This window comes from Pectinophora gossypiella, chromosome 10 (genome assembly GCF_024362695.1).
Source record: "Pectinophora gossypiella chromosome 10, ilPecGoss1.1, whole genome shotgun sequence".
Taxonomy (NCBI): Eukaryota; Metazoa; Arthropoda; class Insecta; order Lepidoptera; family Gelechiidae; genus Pectinophora; species Pectinophora gossypiella.
Window position 1 is genome coordinate 5,307,932 of NC_065413.1, and position 19,358 is coordinate 5,327,289.

The window sequence follows — 19,358 nt, forward strand, 5'->3', positions numbered from 1 at the left end:
TTGATTATTATATCGAGAAACGATCGCGAATAAAAATGTTTTTTGCAGCTCCTCAAAGAAAACATTACCGTGTTACTGACACACTTATGAGTGTGGAGTGAAAAGCGGTGATTTTCACCGTAGCGAATTATAGAAACGAGTATTTAGGATTGCAACTTAGGTATTTCAAACTTTCTGAAATCAAAACATAACCCAAATACCGATGGATTCCGGTGAGCTTTTAGTTTTGTTCAGGCTTACCTTTTAAATAGTGTTGTAAAGATCCTGTCTGGAAAAAGTCCACAGAACACAGTTTTAGTGTAGGATACAAATTTGGAACAACAAAATAGGGTTGCGCCACGCACGTGTCGATAGTGGCAGGTGAGGGCGCGACGTGTGGCCGCGGCGACGATCGCGGGTGACTGGCGCGCCGCAGCGTCTAGCTGCCACCTGCCGCCCGGCCCCCGCCCGTAGTGACAGGTGGAAGCTGCCATCGATATCGATACAGCCCCAACGGTATATTAGACCTAGAAAGTGGAACAGCATGAGCCGATCCTGGCTGACAGAACGCGCTGAGCTGTACCTGTCTTCTTGTACCTACCCTAGTCGTTTAGGATAGGAACATCACTAACAATTTCTCGTCTTGAACACACGCTTTGTGCTACTTCAAACAATCTAGAGAGTAACATAGATTGCAGGGTTGGAGACAACTCCAGTTCCTTCTTGGAATCGTAATAGATACAAATATTATGTGTATCCTTCAGATAACTACAAAGGGGAAGAATATTTGAAGGTGACTTTTGATTCTTTCTTGCATATAGTTAGGTAGTTCTTCTGGCTCACAGAAGTAGTACTTAATTTCTAATTGTAGCTTGTAATATTGAATAATCAACACGAACGCAGCCCTGCGAATCAACAGACCTACGGCCTACCTAATAGTGTAACTATACTTTAAAGCAAACGGTGGTCTAATAAGAATATCTATGTACCTACCTACAATATTCATGTGAATCTATAGGCCCTTAGGCTTTTAGTATTTTTGGAAGTAGCAGATGTTGTATACAAACAAAATTACTGGTGTGATGTCAGCTAACGATCTCTTGATAACCGGACTCTACCACACGCAGGTTCCTAGTAAAAGGTATTCGAACTAGTCACCGACAGTTGCGATTCCCTGAAAATTCTATTCAACGAGACACATACGTAGATAGAAATCTCATTCAAACTAGCACTAAACGCAGTAAAGCTGTGCCACATTGAATAGCTGTAACGAACGGCCTCAATACAGGAACCAGCTGTGCATAATCCTTCATAGTTACATTCCCATTAACGCAATTGCAAAACCGCCATACCCTGTACACCGTGAAATCAATTAGCAAAGCTCTCGATAAAACCACATCCCATTAAGCGAAACCTCAAAACCATCGACTGAGTAGAACCCCCACTAACCGCGTAGGCACAAGCACAGCGTACAGACTGATCAAATTAATTACCGCCTCATCTCACCGCAGCCACGCTCTCCAAGAAAAAACTATCAGCCTTCTCTTTCTTGCGTGTTCGTATAAAAAATCTAGCCGTCCTTGTCTGGGAAAAAAATGCTTAAGAATCTTCGGCGGTAGCGCGTGCCGAATGTGAAACGGGAAGGTTTCACCTGTTGAATGAATGACTGTGGTCGGTACCGTTTGATGTGTTGGTACGTACATCAGTGGCCCATTGAGTAGGTACTGAACTAACTAACAACTATACTGTTCACATTGCTATAATAAGTGTAGCAAATGAGCCAGTTTTTTTTAAGGAAAAGTAGAATGTAATGGATAAGACACTTAAAAAAATGGTCCTATATTAGTTTTAAATAACTTCAGTCAAACATAATTTTAATCCACTCGTATGTTAAAATGTATTAAAGTATAGTATAGTATTATAGTTGTAGTATTGGAATGTTCTTCTTCTTCTATCGTGTGGGTTGTGAGGTGGATTACGAACCCCAACAGCCCTGGTGTCAGGGTAATTTGGTGTTTTTAGTAACTTAATGTTTGTCTACTAGTTTGCCTACTAGTGGCTGCGTGTATTTATTTCAACATGAATAATACAAACTTTGTTTGACAATTATCACCCACAACCAAACCAAATCAAAGTGCCTACTAGTTACCTAAAACCAATACAAGTACCTATAACTTTGAACTTCCCTTAAAATATCGTTCATATATTTACGTAAACTCAAGCGCGATCCCTAATGGGATGGACAGAGCTCTGCATGACATGTATGTCTGCATGAAAACCGCGCCGCGCGCTACGCGAATTATACGTGTATTGAGCGCTTTGACCAATAAACGATACGAATGCTATCTACCGTCAAACGGCTATTGGTCGAAGGCCTCGATATAATTCGCAGCCGCGCATTGCCTATTGATGACAACTTGTAGCCATATTGTCCTAAGAAAGAACTATATGAATACCTAAGTAAAAAGCTTAATTTTAAAGCGAGAACGTTTAGCCGGCTCTGCCATTATCCAGGGTGGACCGCGAGAAGGTAGTTTTTGACCAATTCCCACCACATATACGATGTCTATCCACGTAGATAGCATTCGCTATGTCTATCGGTCGAAAACCCTCGATATAATTTAAACTTTGCGCCGCGAGCATATTGCTGGCTAGATCACTTGATTTGATAAAAAAAAAATCCATGTTTCGGATAGCACTACTTATACATAGGTTAGTAATTAGCAACTTGGTATGTCTCTTTCGTTCGATATCAGATCAAACACCTTATAACCAACCAACCAATTAGGAGTTTTCTTATTAGCCTAGCGTTATTTTGTGAGAGTAAAAATTCCAATGTGGAAAGTGACTGAAGTAACTCTACCCAATAAACTCGCTTAGACAACTAACGTAGCATTAGCGCAACCTATACTTATATTGCAAATATTGATTCTAAGTTAATCTTCATCGTGTGGGTGGTGAGGTGGATTACCAACCCCATCAACCCTGGTGTCAGGCTTATTATTGAATCGCCAAAGGCCCCTGATATGGCTCATGTAACGAATACTAACTTGCATCAGTAAGTAGTAACCGGGACCAACAGCTGAACGTGCCTTCCGAAGCACGGATCATCTTACTTTCGGACAATCAGGTGATAAGCCTGTAATGTCCTAACCAAACTAGGGATCACAAAGTGATTTTCGTGATATGTCCCCACCGGGATTTGAACCCGGGACCTACGGATCGTGAGCCGAACACTCAAACCACTGGACCACGGAGGCCATTCTTAGTTAATGTCAAGTGGAAAGTCCCACTGCCAAAATATAAAATTGAAAATATTAAAAAAAAAAAACAGAAAAAAGATCATTAATTTTGCGACGGAATAATCCACCTGATATTAACTCAGAATCATGGTCCCCCTTCTGATTCCGATTCCCCCTTAGTATTCATTAAAATGTCACTAACTTGTGTATATACTTATATTGTTCTACATATTATATTGTTATTTATTTAATAACTTTACCTTATAACAACAACTTTTTTGTGTTGTGCACTTCTGTTATGTGCTGTCTTGTTTTGCATGCAATTAAGAATTATAATTAGATTTTACTAAATTTTTTTTTTATAAATAAGTAGCAGATATTGGATTCAATCATTATTAGAATTTGTTTATTATTATTATCTGCTTAACCAATCCTTTGCCTAAGGGATAGGTATGCGAAAGCACCTATGAGGCTGGCATGATCAATCAAGGTGATCAAAGGACATCAAAAATGACAAAAAAAGTATTATATATAAAAGATAGGTATATTTCTTATAACAAAAATATACTTATAAAAACTAGGACCCAATATTAAACTCTAAAAACCTCTTCATGAATTCTCAGTTTCCTTGTACCTGAAAAAGAAAATAAATAAAATACATTATTCAATTATATAGTACAAGTAAATGAGAACATCCTTTCCAATCTTGTTTCATTTAAAACTCCCATTTTGTTAAGTGATTGAATTAACTACTTCACAATTCAAAGTGTACTAACCATGTTACCAACCAAATAAAAATATTTTCTGAGTTTGAGTTTTACTCATAATCAATAATAACTTATTTTATTAATAGACAGCTTGTTTAGTCCTTAGGCAATTTATTCTCAGCAGCCATGTGTGTCCGCTGTAGAGCGAAGGCCTCTCTCTTTTTCTTCAACTCTCTTCCTCCCTGTTCTTAGCCTGTTTGTGCCACCATTCCAGAAAACACTACAGCTATTTTTTTTTATTATGTTTGTCAATAAAAATAAAATAACTTCTTATCTTTTATTTATTTTTTTCTAAACCATAGTACCATGGAAAAAGTACACAGTGGAGGTGGGATATGTATTAAATAGTTTGGTATGCATAAAAATATATTAATTTTCAAATAAAATCATACTTACTTGCAAGATACACAAGTGTAGAACACGGTTTGCCCTTCATCAGCCGACCGAAGTTGTAACGTAGCATAAGACATCCTGTCGTTGCCACATCTTGGGCATCTCCTTTCTACAACGGGACCCTCCGGACCGTCTCTATTGAGTATGTTCTCATTTGTCACAGTTGAGACAGCATTGAAATGTATTGTGTAGTTGAACTTTATGTTGGCAAAATCTGTAATAATATTTAAATATTTTTTTTACTTTATATTTTGTGAATAACTATGTAATTCAATAAGTATATATTTTTTTTAAGTTTAAAGCTTTACTAAAATGCCTCTGGTTGACTGCTTCTCCAAAAATCGTCAATGCAGCAGTATGGTGGTAAGATTAAAATCGGGAGGTATATTAATGTATATATGGGCAGTTTATAACCAATAATAAAACTTAGAATTTAACAACAAAAACTACTTTTCTGAATACAAATTCAATGCATTATGTAATTCAATATCCTTCGAAACTGGCTACCTATCACCATAAGCTATAAAATAACTAAAACACTTACTTTGTGCATCATAAACTGCTCTGCAGGCATAACATTTAACAGATCCAAATGCTTCCAGGAGTGGCAGTATAGAGCCGCATCTCGAACAAAATGCGGTAGTACTTGTAAAAGGACCAGTCTCAGCCATCGCCTAAAACACGTATAAATACTTAAAACTCTATAAATATTCGGCAAACTGAAGTTTTCATCTACGTTTGAGGTTATTTTTTTTTTTTTTTTTGTTTTGGTTTTCCCCGAAGGGTAAGGCAAAGGGAACTATGCCCATACAGCCATGTCTTATGTATTTTTTTTCTTGATGATTGATGAAATGATGAAAGATGATGATGATGAAACCTAAGCCCCCACCCTCGGAGTAGACTCCTACTCCGAACCCCAAACGAATTAACTCAAAAGTCCGCATAAACTTTCGAGTTATGAAGCGGCTTCTTGACACGAAGCGAAAATAGGCAGATACACTTTGTTTATTGAATACTCCGATATAATAACACTCGCGAATGTCTTCCGACTAACTTAATGCTATCATTAACCACAAAACACCACTTCGTATTAATTATTTAGATTATTCAATGAAGAAAGCAACTGTCCCGTTCCCGTTTCCCGCCAAAAAGCCCGTTTGAGGTTATAAAATGCACACCAACATAAACAGCTGTCAATTTTTTTTTATTCTTTCGGCTTTTGACCATTCGTTGCTGACCAAAAAATCATAGGTAAGGTCAAAAATGTACATAAATACACTTCCTGTTAATCGACTTCAAACAGGTGGGTATCTTAAGATAACAGCAGTGAAAACTCAGCAGATGCTCTTACTTCCTCTAGGATTGCAGTATTTTCATGCCATGACGAAGACGTTTTGGCTAAAAGTCTGTGCAACTAGGCCAAACTAAAAAAAACTAACTGACGTTTGCTTCCCTCCCGCCTGCCCCCCCCCCCACTTTACATTGCGCGTCATTTTGGGATTGTTGTTGTTATTTTCAGATTTTCTGCAAAATCAATGCTATGCAAGATAAATTAAATGTATTCTATTGAAAAGTGACAACATATCGATCTGTTACTCAAGAAATTCAAACATTGTCCAATTAATATTCTAAGAAAAGGTAAAAACGTATTATTATGCAGCTACAATGCCGGCAATTTTTTTGGCTTAAGGGGCGCAATTTTTGCAATAAAATTGTTAGTTTTTGGTTTTGTTTAAGTGTGATTGCATAAGATTATGTCTACATATACTTTTCGCTGTGGACTCTAATCAATTCCATGTAATTCCGAGGTTATAAAAAACAAATGTTTCAGAAGCAAAATGGACCCGACTATGGAATCTTTGACTCATTCTTCAGTTGACCTAAGTTTTCCTCCAACGGAGTCATCGGTGCCTTCTGACCAAGCAAGCCAGGGTAGTCAAGAAGGCCCAATTTCATTGCCCAATGTTGGACCATCAGGAAAACATGAAGAATTCTCAGTTGAGAAGATTCTCGACAGAAGAGTGAAGAATGGAAAAGTGGAGTTTTTACTAAAGTGGAAGGGTTATTCTAAGTGAGTATAATTTAAGATTTTATGGAATTTTCTTTGTAACAAGAGTTTTTTAATGTAATTTTTATTTATTCTTGGTGATGGTATGATACTTTGGAATTGTATTCTATTACATAAACTGTGACATGATATGAACATATAATATATGCACATTTAATACTGGGTTGCTTTATATCTCAGTTACGTTGATTTGACACAGCTCAGATAGGTACTTCATTGTTCTTACTGTGTGCCTTACGAACGAGACAGGCACTACGCAACAAAAGCTGAGATTATGTCAAAAATATTTCTGATCTATACAAATGTTTTCCCCCCTTTTCCTTTTACTTTAATATTTGAATGGATTGGGAATAGATTCAGTTTAATAAAATGTTTCAACTAAATATTTTAGTGAAGACAACACATGGGAGCCTGAAGACAACTTGGATTGTCCAGAGTTGATATCAGCATATGAGGAGGCTCGTCTGAAGAGGGAGCGAGAGGCAGCCGCCGCTGCAGCGGAGGTTGAAGAGGGACAGTCGGCTCGCAAGAGGACTCGGAGAGATAAGAAAAATAAGGACAAGAAAATTGAGGTGAGTTTGTGGTAATCTACATTATATCATGATATTCAGCCCACCCTGGTGGCCAGTGATATTATTGAGCCTTCATTAGTAGAGCCAAAAGCTTCTACTAAAGAAGTACCTACTTTTAACAACAACATTATTATGAATTACTTAAGTAAATAATATCTTGCCAAGACCAAAGCTTTATTCCTAGAAGAACTACTACTACCTACTACTACTACTGCTACTAGAACTACTTAAATATTAATGTTAATGTGTGTATATTTTAATGTTGTAAATGTATATGTGTGTCGTAGATTTTACCTAAATAAACTTTTTTATTATTATTATTATTTTTAAGAAAAAATATTATTTAATTACTATTTTTTTTATTTTAGGAAATCGACAAGCCCAGGGGCTTAGCTAGAGGTCTTCCTCCGGAGAAAATCCTTGCTGGTCAGCTCTTCCATGGCACCTTGTTCTTTTTAGTTAAATGGTAAGTTTACAAAATTTATCTGGGAATAGTTTCAGAGCTTTTGGTTAGTGGGATAGTTAAGAAAAACATCCATTTTATAATCCAAATGTAAATTTTTCAGGCAAGGCTGTTTGGAGCTTGATGTGGTACATGGACATGAATTAGGTGAAGCATTCCCGGACTTCGTCATCAGCTACTATGAGCGGTGTGCGCCCTTCAGTGTAAGGCATCCTATTGGCAAGATCCCAAGGCTTGCTCCTGAGGTAAAATAGTTATCTATCCACTTCAGAATCTATCCAGCTATGAGAGTTTCTGTCAATAAAGAAAGAAAGAAAATATTTATTTGGAAAAAAATACATAATTAATAATTACATATTGTGTAGTGGTAGTTAGTAATTAACAATAGAATTATAAATAATGCCAAAATGGCTGCAGCTCAGCAAATGCTATAGCCTAGCTGTAGCTAGATTATGGCGCAGATTTTCAGCTGCAGCCGATTTATCATCAAAAACAATTAAACTGGGCAAGAAAGACATTATAATGTCGATCATCATTCTTTCTCACTTTTATTGGCTTCTCACACCATGCAGGGTTGGCTAGAAGAGATCTCTCTTAGAGATAATTCCACCTTTTGTATACAATATTTTTTGTCATTATTTACTATATTAAAGTGTGCAATGAAGAGTTTAAACATTTCAAATCTATATGATACATTCATAAACTCCAATTGAATTCATCATCATCATTAATTTAAGAGCCATGCCAAGAGCCGAGCCATTCAATGTAGCATTCTCCATTGCTTGTCTGTCAATGAATACACAAATTCTCTGAGCTTTGGTGGAAAATTGGCGTACATTTATGTATGGATGTAGACTGTTGTTTTTATTATTATTCGTAAGGCGGTTAGTGTGGATTCGCCTTCGTATAAGTTATTAATTTATTTTAAGTGCAATTTTCACTAACACAGTTGGCTCGACCATTATAGACGGCGATATGACTCACCTCCTATCACGTTGGTCTATCGGAAACCTCAATGAGGTGTGGGTACTTAGCTCATTCCAACAACCCCAGTAGGAATATAGTTGTGAGCTTATATATGTTAAAAACTGTTTACTCTGAATATTCCAGCTACCAGAACCAGAGCCAGAACCGACTCCAGCAGCAGAAGAATCACCCGTGGACACATCAGAGACAACACAACCCGCTGAACCACCAAGTCTACCAGATGTGTCACAAAGTCTGGAAGTCCCACAGGAGTTAAATATGACAGGTAAGGAGTATAAATAATAATTAAATTGTGACTGTAGAATGGGGGGGTAACGGAAATAACATGTTAACCGGCCAAAATGTCAACCTCACCTGCACGCGTCGGTTGTTCGTGAGAACGTATGGCGGCGGCGGCCACAAGCCATCGCGGTGCTCCCTGCTAGATAACGGACGAGGCTCTGGCGACCGGGCAATGGCGGTATAACCATACACCTAGCCGGCAAACCGGACGGAAGAGGCTTCAGCGGCCTTGAGGTTTAAATCTTGGTTGGTACTCGCCGGTTACTCGCGCGATGCGTATGCTTAACGCCCTGGCCCAGGACAACCCGGACGTTGACCTGTACAGCTGTTCGGTGGCCAAATTCACAGATGTGGCATTTCGCTATTGTTCTAGTTAAATAATAATAATTGTTATGTCTTATATGTGTTTGTTTCAGTCGAATTGGTTTTTACTGTAATGGCTGAATGTAAAACTGTAAAAATAAATAAATAAATAAATTACCACTAAAATGACTGGTGCAGAAAGCAACGGGAGACTACTGCACTATTTTTCCCAAGAAAACCGCATGGATATGAGTTTTTTTAACCATAACCTGTGGTCGCGATCCTCAGCAGTGAGGGAACGACGAAGAAGACTGTAGAATGTGTTCTAGAGGCAGGTACTATGTTATTATGCAAGCATACATTAGAAACTTGCAACCACTCTTTGTACTTTAGACAAATAGAGAATAGGTGCAATAAATTGCACACAAATAAATAATAATAAGCTTAAACCAATGATAGTCGAATTTGTTTTCGAATTCATGTTTGGATCATAAATGATTATCACATGCTCAGTAGTGAAGGAAAACATCGTTAGGAAACCCACGTTCCCGAGAATTGCATTTTCGGAGGTATGTGACCTAACATGTATTTGGCTGGTTCTCCCTTCGATTTGTTCTCACTAGTTCGATCATTGTACAATAGGTACATAGAATAAAAGCTTTCATATACTTATAGTAGGTATAATAAATGATTTATTGGTGAAAATTAAGTCACGTCAAAATTACAATCATGCATTCGCGGGTTGGAAGGTCACACGGGCAGTCGCTTCTGTAAAAAACCGGACCTGTCAAATCTTTAGGTTAGGTTAGCAGACCCTGTGAAAAACGGGATATTGCTAGGGGGATGAGGTATTTATTTGTATAATTATAATGTGTCCGTTTATTTTCAGTGCCAGTACCGGAGCCTGCAGTTGGCACCGATATGCCAGCACTCGGCGTTGACGAACCTCAACAGTTGGAGGTGCCCGTCAACTAACACCGATACACACTAGCAGCACGCTGTAATGGCCGTTCTGACATAACAAAGTACAGCAATTCACTCCGTGAATATAGTTATAAATTAATGCGATACCTGATGAACAGAATAAACTACAGCTTTTTGCTCTTAACGTAGTTGTTAGTTAATACGAAACGTGATGAGTGGGACAAACGTCAAAACGGCCGTCATATGGTTGTTTAAGTTTAATAAACATACACATATAGATATATTGGAGTGACATAGCGCGTCTATTATAAGTTGGCAATGATGCTGATTCCACACCATCTAATTTTATTTTAAGTTATACCGGCCAACTCCCTCCTATCCTCTTGGGACATAAAAAGACTGAAACGTGCGAATGTACTCACGGACTAATGAACAATGCAGCGCTGGCCGTATAGTTTAAAAAAAGTGAAAATAACAGAACAGATCTGATAATAGTCTAGCGACTGATGGCAGATAACAAATATAAAAAAGTTATACCTGTTTTCTTATCTGATTTCCGCCACGCCAAAACATCGTCGTTGGTCTATAAACTAAGTACTCGTACCCTGCTCAACTGTTACCGTCATAATAATTCTAAATTAAAACGAAAAATAAAATTAAGCAACTGTAGCTAGAAAGATATAGAAATGCCACTGAAATAATTATCAATTTCGTAACCGTCTGGGTGTTTTACCAACTTATAGACGCGCTGTATTTTATCCTAACCTCATGTTTTTTTCTGCGAGAATAAAAAATATATAAACGTATAAAATATACGTATTATTTCGTGATTGTTCATTAATTAAGAGCTTTTTTAAAGAGAAAATTGCAAGAAAAAAATCTGTCAGATGTAGATTAATTTGTTACAGTATACACTTTGGCACACACTTTGAAACAATAGTGACCAGACCTCGCGGTACGGCAACCGTACCGCACGCGGCGCGAATTATATCGAGGGCTTTGAGCAATAGCCGTACGACGTCTATCCACGTAGATAGCGTTAGTTGCATCTATTCGTCGAAACCCTCGATATAATAAGCGCTGCGCGCGGCATGGTTACCGTGCAGAGCCTGCAGACTTTATTAGTTACTAAACAAATGTATTTTTTTTTCACCTACTTTTATAGTTTGTGCAGTTATACTACACAAATTATAATGTAACTAACCTATAAGTCGCTTTATCTTCTACATTTACCCTATTTGAAGATATTTGGACAGGTCTGTCAGATGAAATATTTAATAAGAGTTGTAATATTTACTAAATATATTCAGATTATGATAAAATATTTTTTGTAATCTTCATTATTGAAGAAAATAGTTAGTCAAATAGATATTTAGGTTAGTATCTAAGGTTTAATTAAATGTTGTTTCGATTTAAAATATTTAAAGCTAATTTCGTATAAGTATTAAACTTTGTAAATTCGTACTTTGAAGCAAATATTTTGAAACTTCTGTAATTATTAAGGAAAATCTTTGTTCATGAAATGTGAATATTATACAATAATAAAATTGACTATAAATAATACTTCTGTTTCAATTCTCATTTTTTATTTGTTATAATAGGTAATTCTTAAATTAATCCCTGTAGTAATACGGTTAATATTTAATATTAAAAAACGATATAATACTATTATAAATGCTTTGGCACATCGACATTTAAGTCATTGAATATATTTTTTTAAAAAGGAACATACAAAATGTCTTTCGGAGAAAAGAAATAAAAATTAAAGTCAAATAAAAAAATAACATAGGTAATTTACGAACATCGAAACGAAATGTAAATTTCATACGTTCCTTTTCAAAATATGGTTGTCTCTTCGCCATTACAGTTTGTTAAGGAAAGGCGAGATGGACGCAAAGTCTTCGCACTCGGGTATGCGTTTCCCGCGGAATTTGATACAGGATTCTGCGCAGAGGGGTCCCTCGAACCACGCTCCTAGCATCTTCTTGCACTGCGCACAGTTCTCTATGCATATCTCCATCTGGTCGTAGCTTGTTGCTGTAAAACATACATTTAATAGCTTTAAATTAATACATAAATAAATTAATTTAGAGATACTCCAAAATCTGAATTATTCAAAGTTTGACAAGAGTCACGGATTCGAGTTCCGCCCAATAAGTACCTTTTCTTTTTGAAACTACTTACTGCTCGTGCCTACATGTAATGTACCTACCTATCTACTTATATTTACCGACTTACCTACTTTAATAGCCTAATAAATCTACCCTATAAAAAAAAAACCTAAGTAAGTAGGTACCTACTCCATATTTATTTTGGGCTCTTTACCAAGTAGGTACCTACTCAGTTATTTGTTCTAATCTGACAGCAAAAAGATTGTAATCAGATATCAGGATTTCAAATATAAAAATGAATAATGCTGACTGAAATTGGTCAAAAAAATTATAACCAAGCCATTTGCTTAAAAAAAATGTTTTCTTATTCTAAAAATGTTAATGGCGATTAATTTGTTTTTTTCACGCCATACGGCCAGTAAAACACAATAAGACATCCATTCTTTTTGGTTGAAAAAGGTATAATTTTATTTAAAAAGATATGAGAAAGAAAATTGTTAAAATCGTTAGTTTTTTTTGTAATCTTGTTGATTAAAAAATTTGGCCAATGGTCTTGTAACCAAAGCCGCAATAAATTTAAAAAAAAAGTTGATAAAATAGTAAAGACCTAGTCATAACAATAATTGGCCTAAGAAAAATAGCTACGAAAAAACTTGTTTACACTTCGAGGCGAAAACAATAGATTTGCAAACTCGTCGAGTTTCATCAAGGTCTTGTTTTTCACGAAACCAAAGTCCTTAAGACATCAAAAGTACCTATATAGGTATAGTAGTTACCTACTATAGTTACGCGGTCAAGTGTAAGAGGCTAAGGTGATCTTGCGTAACGCCGAAAGTGAATACGCCAAATCGCGGATTGGGGTCAATGTCTTGTCGCGCACGTCTTTTTAGGTTTTCCCATTAGGTTGAATATGGATTGAATTTGCCTTTGAATTAAGTACTTACGTGCTTAAAGCACGTACCTACCTTTCAGGTACATTAGTCATAATAGTTATGTAGATAGGCTAGGTAAATAACACAGCGCGTTTGTGCATTTCTTTCCTTTAGAATAAGTAGGTATTCACCTATTCAGGTAACTGCTCAAAGTCAGCTTAATAGAACTTTCTGTAAGTTCAAATCAATATCACACGTACTTAGTATTTATTATTCCTTATTCTATGCTACGTAAGTTGAATTGTACCGTTACTGTTGTGTTGTTCAGTGTTGGGTTGTTAAATGTTTGTATCTTTCGTTTGTGTACAATAAAGGATATTTGATTTGATTTTGAATCATGTTCTAAACAGTCTGAAAGTACGTAAGCTTAAACCTACCATACCACTGTCTAGATTGTGTGACTGTGTGACTCACGGTAGATGGCTTTATGTATGAATTGGTTCATACCAAAATTCCCGGCACTAAAAAGCTCGCAGTACCGTTTTTCTTCTATTAATTCAATCTAGTGGGGCCCGCTGAGACATGCACTAATTTTTATAAAATAATAATAGGTACTTAGTATGAAGTAGCGATAATGATATACGTTTCAGAGGTATGTGACCTAACCTAAAGGGTATTAGTGACATCGTAGCGAATGAGGGTGATGATTCAGGCTATAATTCCGAGTTGATATCAAGTAGATTTTTTCCGTCGCAAAATTCGTGTTTTTTACATTGGACCGGTTTATCCTTCGGGTTGGAAGGTCTGACAGGCAGTTGCTTCTGTAAAAACCGTACCTGTCAAATCTTCAGGTTAGGTTGGTGGTAGGGCTGGCAGAGGAAGACATAGAAGGACGTAGGTACATGGACAAATTGGAGATGTCATTAGAAAAGGTTCAGTAAGATCCACTCTGAATCGGCGTGGCGTGCTTGTCTGAAACGATTGATGAATGTCGAGGAAGCAAGAGAAGTACTTATGTCACGATCGAAGCAAATGGAGTACCATAGTCTGCTTACCCCGGTGGGAAATAGGCGTGCATTTATGTATGTATGTAGATAAGCAGACCCTGGGAAAACGGAATAACGCTATGGAGACTGAAGTAAGTAAGTAGTACGAAGAGTAGCTTAACAAGTTTAATAACTCACCAATAGCAGGGTTGCAGGAGACATAGTCCAGGCTAGCCAGACACGCGGCTAGCGTGACGAGAGCGACTGCGGTGATCTTGCCGGCCATGTTTCGAGGATCTACACACATAAACTGTGGTGAGGCAATTTGTTAAACACTATTAACACCAGCGGGGACTGTACGGTACCCGAATTACCTATATCGAGGGTTTCGTCCAATAGCGACTGGGAATGCTTTATTCGTAGATAAACGTCGTGCGGCTATTGGTCGAAGCCCTCGACATTATACTCCGCTAAGCGGCACGGATGCCATTTAGCGAAGGCAGGTACCTACATCTAAGGAAGAACACAAGTACTCCTATCGGTTTTCACAACATACCAGGGAAGACAAGCAGCTGAACATGTTCATGTGTTTTTCATTCGCTCTTACTTAGTCAAATATTTTATGTAAGTAGTATAATTGGGTAAGTACCTACTAAATAAAGACTGACGCTGACAAAGTCTTTTATCTATTTAACTTATTTATCAATTTTAATAAAGAAAAATGTAATAATAACTGCGAGAAATTGTCACCTTTTTCTATGACGTCACAGGTTCCTTTTTCATAAAAATTCCAAAGTAATTTCGTGTATCGACATTTAGTAAAAAGTAAGTGATTTGACTAGTTGGAAACTACCCTAATCAAACATAGAAGACATACCTATCTATAGCAAAGAAGCTATGCTGCAAATGAGCATGTTTCTAGTCATTCCCATTCCAGAATTGAAGCCATTTACCTAGCTTCTTAGCTGTGGTGGTCTGGGTGCATTCAGCTGTCTGTCTCCTCGGGCATGTCATAAAACCGTCAAGAGGGATTGTGTTTTTTCTAATAATTATATGGGCCACTTCCTTATTTACGGACCTGCCAAATCTTCAGGTTAGGTCAGTGGACCCCGTGAAAAACGGGAGATGATGGCAACACCATACAGTTTATCACATTACATCAGTAGACTAATAAAACTTATAGGTGATTTGTGGTGTCTGGCCACCTCGTTAGGGATACAGGCATGACTTTGTTATGTGCTTATGTATTGAGCGTTCGTTACGGTACGTTACGTTACGTCTACTTAAAACTAGTTTTCAAAAACAACATACCTACACATATTTAGGGCATAGAAATAATAACGCAAAAACTTTTCAAAAAGCTTATTTTTGTTATAATACCTACGTATTTTTTTTTCATGAAGACAGGTACATGAGTTTACACTTATCACGGCACACACAGCCCTATCCCTATCGGATTGCGCAGAGCCACAAACCACCAAAAGACAAAATAGCAGCCTCTTTTTCGTAGTTAGTCATATTGCTACTTAGACAACCTGATACTACACCCATAAAATTGGTAGGTAGGTACCTATTAAACTCCTAAGATGGATGGTGATATCCAATGACAGGTTATCAGTCTATCGCCTACGTAGAAAGTCCAACATCACGTAAAAGTCGTTATACAATATTTGATTGATCCAAAGTTAGATTATGTATGTATTAGGTACACAATTACATTAGAACATTATTGATATTTTCTATTAATAACCATTTTTCACAGGTTTAAGACAAAGGATTTCCCTATTAGGGAAATCCCTATTAGGGAAATCCTTAGCACCAAAGACTCCCCTTTCTTACTTTTTAAAACTGCCTTACGTCCCATTCATTAACCATCCTCCTTTCATACCAAAAACAATCAAATTCCCATTCATTATCCTTACATAGCATTCTCACTTTCCTACAGCTCGGCCATAATCCCTTTTGAAACCTATTTTACATGAACTGCTATGCCGTTACAATTATGGTCAAGTAACATTATTTTCGGTAACAAACACTCACCGCATTTAGTTAGACTAATTAGTTACACTTCACTTCCACGCATAAGTTCAATAGAACAATTAAATTAATTATAAACTTCATAGATCAATTACAAACTACACTAGGTCTGCACGGCTTTCTTTCAACAAACACTATGTAAACAAAAGTTGAAGCTGCCGTGAAAAATTCGCCCAAGTCGACGACCGGCCAGATATTGAACTGTTTAAATATAAAACCTGTCGACTATGGTAGCGTACGCGCACCTAGTGGGGGGAGGCTTACACTCGTGCTGGGGATATCCCAGGAAACGGATCTGTACTTTTGCGAAAGACGAAAGTTCTAAGTAGGAAGTCAATGTGCGGTGTTGATGTTAATATGGATAAGACTTGAGCTTTTTGTAGCTTAAGTTTATTTTATTGTTTATTTCCTAAAAGTGCGAAGATTATGCACTTGCCTACATTTATTTTTTCAGTTGGTTAGATGGCTTTGACTGAATAACAGGTATGAGATGTATGTTACATACATAAACTCACGCCTGTAGTCCCTAATGGGCTGGGTAGACCCATCTCCAACCCAGCCACTCCTGTGAAGTTGGACGGGTAGGTGTATGATATATAATTATTAGTAAAAAGCCACCATATTAAGGTACAAAATTATGTCAAGTGACAGAGAAAGAGGATCAAGGTTACTGTTAGGTAAAGTACAACAGTTCAAGGCAATGTAAAAGTTTTAGCATTCAACGTGTGGCCGATACAGTGGCCATTGCTCGATTCTTTCTGCTAAATAAGTTACGTAAAATATTACTCATTTCATTACCTACTTAGCGAGAATCTGTTCAAAATGCGTGTTTAGAATTTCCTAAATTATTATGAAATCTTTGCTTGCGAATGCAAAATGTAGGTACTATTTACCTTATTTTTTATGCAAGTAAGAACAGACTCAAAAAGGAATTATGATACGATTATTTAACAGAATGTCTATATAATTCTTTTGCACCAGCTAGCTTGCCTTCAGAGCTTGCCTCAGGCGCCTGAATTCTTGTATGTAGATGCTACTCTTGGGCTATTCGACGTTAAGTACTAAGTAATAATACCTACTTAATAATAACACTTAAGTATTATTAATATTTTCCCTTGCATTATGATATGAAAATAAGGCAAAGATCAGAAGAAGTTTACTTTGTTATTATTATTATACTAGTAATAGAAAATACATACATACATAAACTCACGCCCGTAATCCCAAATGGGGTGGGCAGAGCCACAAGTAATCAAAGACAACTTGCAGCCACTGTTGATACGAAGTCCTAAGATGGATATGATGAACCTTATGGTGATAAGGGATCAGCCTATCGCCCATAACATTAGTCCATCATGTTAGAGGACGCAATCCCTCTGTCGGTTTTTACGACATGCCCGGGAAGACAAGCAGCTGAACGTGTTCTATGTTTTTTATTTGCTCCCAGAACAGCATAGAAGCTATAATAGAAAATACGCAACAAAAAACAATCGCTTACAAAAAAAAATGTACAAAAGCAAGGAAGCACGGTGGTGCAATCCATGTTAACAACTACTTAAACTTTTCCTTTAAAGCTTTTTCCCACAAAAATAACAATAATGAGAATAGCCCCATATTAGGACTGAGGCAATTTACTTCCGGGCCGACACGGACAAAAAGTCAAATGTAAATAACCTGTGCGCACGCGCCAAGCAATCTGTATACACCAATCATTGTGTATTGATAGCTCGGCGACTGGGCAACTTCTCAAGGCAATGCGGGTGTCACTGCGCAGTGGAAATCGCGCAGAAACGCCTTTAGGAAGCGGATCTGCTGCTATGACACAATCGGTCGTATTAGATTAGACTATATAACTTCCTAAATGAAAAATATCGTACATAATCCTGCCGGATACATAACATGATTGATTCTTAAACATCTTTCTTCCGCATATGAACTCATGCTGACAAAAAATTACTAGTCGAGTTTTAATGTTATTATTAATGTGGTCGGTAAGTTCCAGTCGATAATTACAGGTGGTAAATCAACTTATTGCAATTTTTAGTGTTTTTTTTTCTCGAATAAAATCTGTTCATTGTAATTTTTTATTACCCATTCATTTGTAACTTAAATCGAAGTCTAAATTATGAACTAGGTGGTTCTCTGTTGGTTTAGAATTTGACGATCGGTTGTAGAAATTCTTCTTCTTTTTATCGTGGGGGTTGTGAGGTGGAATACCAGTCTCGTGAACCCTGGGTTTTCTTGTCAGGATTGTCAGGGTTAAGATTGAGCCGCCAAAGGCCCCTGACATGGCTCATGACTCGTGTTGTAAAAATAATTTTAGTTTTTTTTATGCTTGATTCACGCTTTGTTAGAACAAGCCTACCTAATAAATAGTAGAGACATAATTTGAGCTTTTTTCACCTTACTTATCGTAGGTTTAGCTCAGATTGCGATAATTACTTGGCCGGACAAATAAGGTGTAACTATGCCTAATTTATACGTAATAAACAATCGCGATTTCTTAAAAACAAAGAGTAGCTTTTTGGTTATTCACATAACATGACGTAAGCTCACAAAGTCGCGACTATATCCCAATTGGGGTAGTTAGAGATACATCCATCGCAAGATGATAAGTACCCACACCTCAACGAGCTTCGAGCTTTGCTTGCTCAACATTGGAATATGTTAATTATTATTATTATATGTCTTTTTCATATCTCGGGCCTATGGAGGCCCGGACTTTTGGAAGGCGTGCGTGGGGCCGAAGCCAACACGTAGAGGCCCCTTAAGACAGTTTAATCTAAATGTGGTGTAACTCCAACCGGCGATTATCCCTGTTATTATTAGTTATATTATGTTATTGAATGGTACTGGAATGGCGACCACGTGTCGGACGACGCTCAGTGGGTAGGCCCGCTACAAGGTGGACCGACGATCTGGTGAAGGTCGCGGGAAGCCGCTGGGTGTGGGCAGCGCAGGACCGATCGTCGTGGAGATCCTTGGGGGAGGCCTATGCCCAGCAGTGGGCGTCGTACGGCTGATGATGATGATGATTACTATTATGTTATTTATATTTATTATTGTCCATGTATTTATTAGTAAGTTGTTTTAGTTGCACCAATGAGATGGAAGGACGACATCGTACGGCACGCAGGATATGACTGGATGTCGATTGCCCAAGATCGTCGGAAGTGGATAAATATGGAAGAGGCCTTCGTCCAAAATTGGATATGAATTTAGGCTGATATAGATAGATTAGTTTACACGCGCAATCTTTTATTTTTTTCGTCGCTCTAGTGGTTGTCTGGAAGAAATCGCTTTAAGTGACAAGGCCGCCATTGGCCATGTACCTAGTTAAGTCTCTTTTATAAATATTTTCTTTTGTTTTGG

General features: G+C 37.4%; 4 protein-coding genes across 5 annotated transcripts in view; 1 reads left to right on the plus strand and 3 right to left on the minus strand.

Moving 5' to 3' along the window:
* The window catches only part of LOC126370227 (cuticlin-1), a 101,231-nt gene extending 100,848 nt beyond the window's left edge, over positions 1 to 383 (minus strand). The window contains exon 1 of the mRNA XM_050015036.1: positions 241 to 383. The gene's annotated coding sequence lies outside the window, so the exon portion shown is untranslated. The remainder of the gene's footprint in view (positions 1 to 240) is intronic.
* Positions 384 to 3,746: 3,363 nt separating this feature from the next.
* LOC126370325 (DNA-directed RNA polymerase I subunit RPA12) lies at positions 3,747 to 5,148 on the minus strand. The gene is made up of 3 exons (XM_050015177.1): positions 4,926 to 5,148; positions 4,385 to 4,595; positions 3,747 to 3,855 (listed from the first exon to the last, which is right to left on the minus strand). The coding sequence occupies exons 1-3, from the start codon at positions 5,050 to 5,052 to the stop codon at positions 3,831 to 3,833; spliced, it is 363 nt and encodes a 120-aa protein (XP_049871134.1). The 5' UTR covers positions 5,053 to 5,148; the 3' UTR covers positions 3,747 to 3,830.
* A 709-nt stretch (positions 5,149 to 5,857) lies between these two features.
* Positions 5,858 to 11,480, plus strand: LOC126370275 (chromobox protein homolog 7-like). 2 transcript variants are annotated; one of them, XM_050015101.1, is made up of 7 exons: positions 5,858 to 6,019; positions 6,216 to 6,452; positions 6,841 to 7,021; positions 7,390 to 7,487; positions 7,588 to 7,729; positions 8,595 to 8,736; positions 9,946 to 11,480. In XM_050015101.1, exons 2-7 carry the CDS (start codon positions 6,220 to 6,222, stop codon positions 10,029 to 10,031), a joined length of 882 nt encoding a protein of 293 aa, XP_049871058.1. In that variant the 5' UTR covers positions 5,858 to 6,019; positions 6,216 to 6,219; the 3' UTR covers positions 10,032 to 11,480. The 2 variants fall into 2 exon arrangements, with proteins under 2 accessions (XP_049871058.1, XP_049871057.1); XM_050015100.1 differs by having other exon boundaries at positions 6,213 to 6,452; positions 9,946 to 11,478.
* A 361-nt stretch (positions 11,481 to 11,841) lies between these two features.
* LOC126370331 (eclosion hormone) lies at positions 11,842 to 14,238 on the minus strand. The gene is made up of 2 exons (XM_050015185.1): positions 14,148 to 14,238; positions 11,842 to 12,017 (listed from the first exon to the last, which is right to left on the minus strand). Exons 1-2 carry the CDS (start codon positions 14,233 to 14,235, stop codon positions 11,842 to 11,844), a joined length of 264 nt encoding a protein of 87 aa, XP_049871142.1. The 5' UTR covers positions 14,236 to 14,238.
* Between the last annotated feature and the right edge of the window lie 5,120 nt (positions 14,239 to 19,358).

Excerpts from the sequence above, each read along its gene's own strand:
- LOC126370325 (XM_050015177.1), bottom strand. The coding sequence starts at position 5,052 with ATGGCTGAGACTGGTCCTTTTACAAGTACTACCGCATTTTGTTCGAGA. Across the intron at positions 4,596-4,925 it reads AGCAGTTTATGATGCACAAA|ATTTTGCCAACATAAAGTTC; the intron begins GTAAGTGTTTTA and ends ATATTATTACAG. Across the intron at positions 3,856-4,384 it reads TACACTTGTGTATCTTGCAA|GTACAAGGAAACTGAGAATT; the intron begins GTAAGTATGATT and ends TTTCTTTTTCAG.
- LOC126370275 (XM_050015101.1), top strand. The coding sequence starts at position 6,220 with ATGGACCCGACTATGGAATCTTTGACTCATTCTTCAGTTGACCTAAGT. Across the intron at positions 7,730-8,594 it reads TCCCAAGGCTTGCTCCTGAG|CTACCAGAACCAGAGCCAGA; the intron begins GTAAAATAGTTA and ends TGAATATTCCAG. Across the intron at positions 8,737-9,945 it reads ACAGGAGTTAAATATGACAG|TGCCAGTACCGGAGCCTGCA; the intron begins GTAAGGAGTATA and ends GTTTATTTTCAG.
- LOC126370331 (XM_050015185.1), bottom strand. The coding sequence starts at position 14,235 with ATGGCCGGCAAGATCACCGCAGTCGCTCTCGTCACGCTAGCCGCGTGT. Across the intron at positions 12,018-14,147 it reads CTCCTGCAACCCTGCTATTG|CAACAAGCTACGACCAGATG; the intron begins GTGAGTTATTAA and ends TATGTTTTACAG.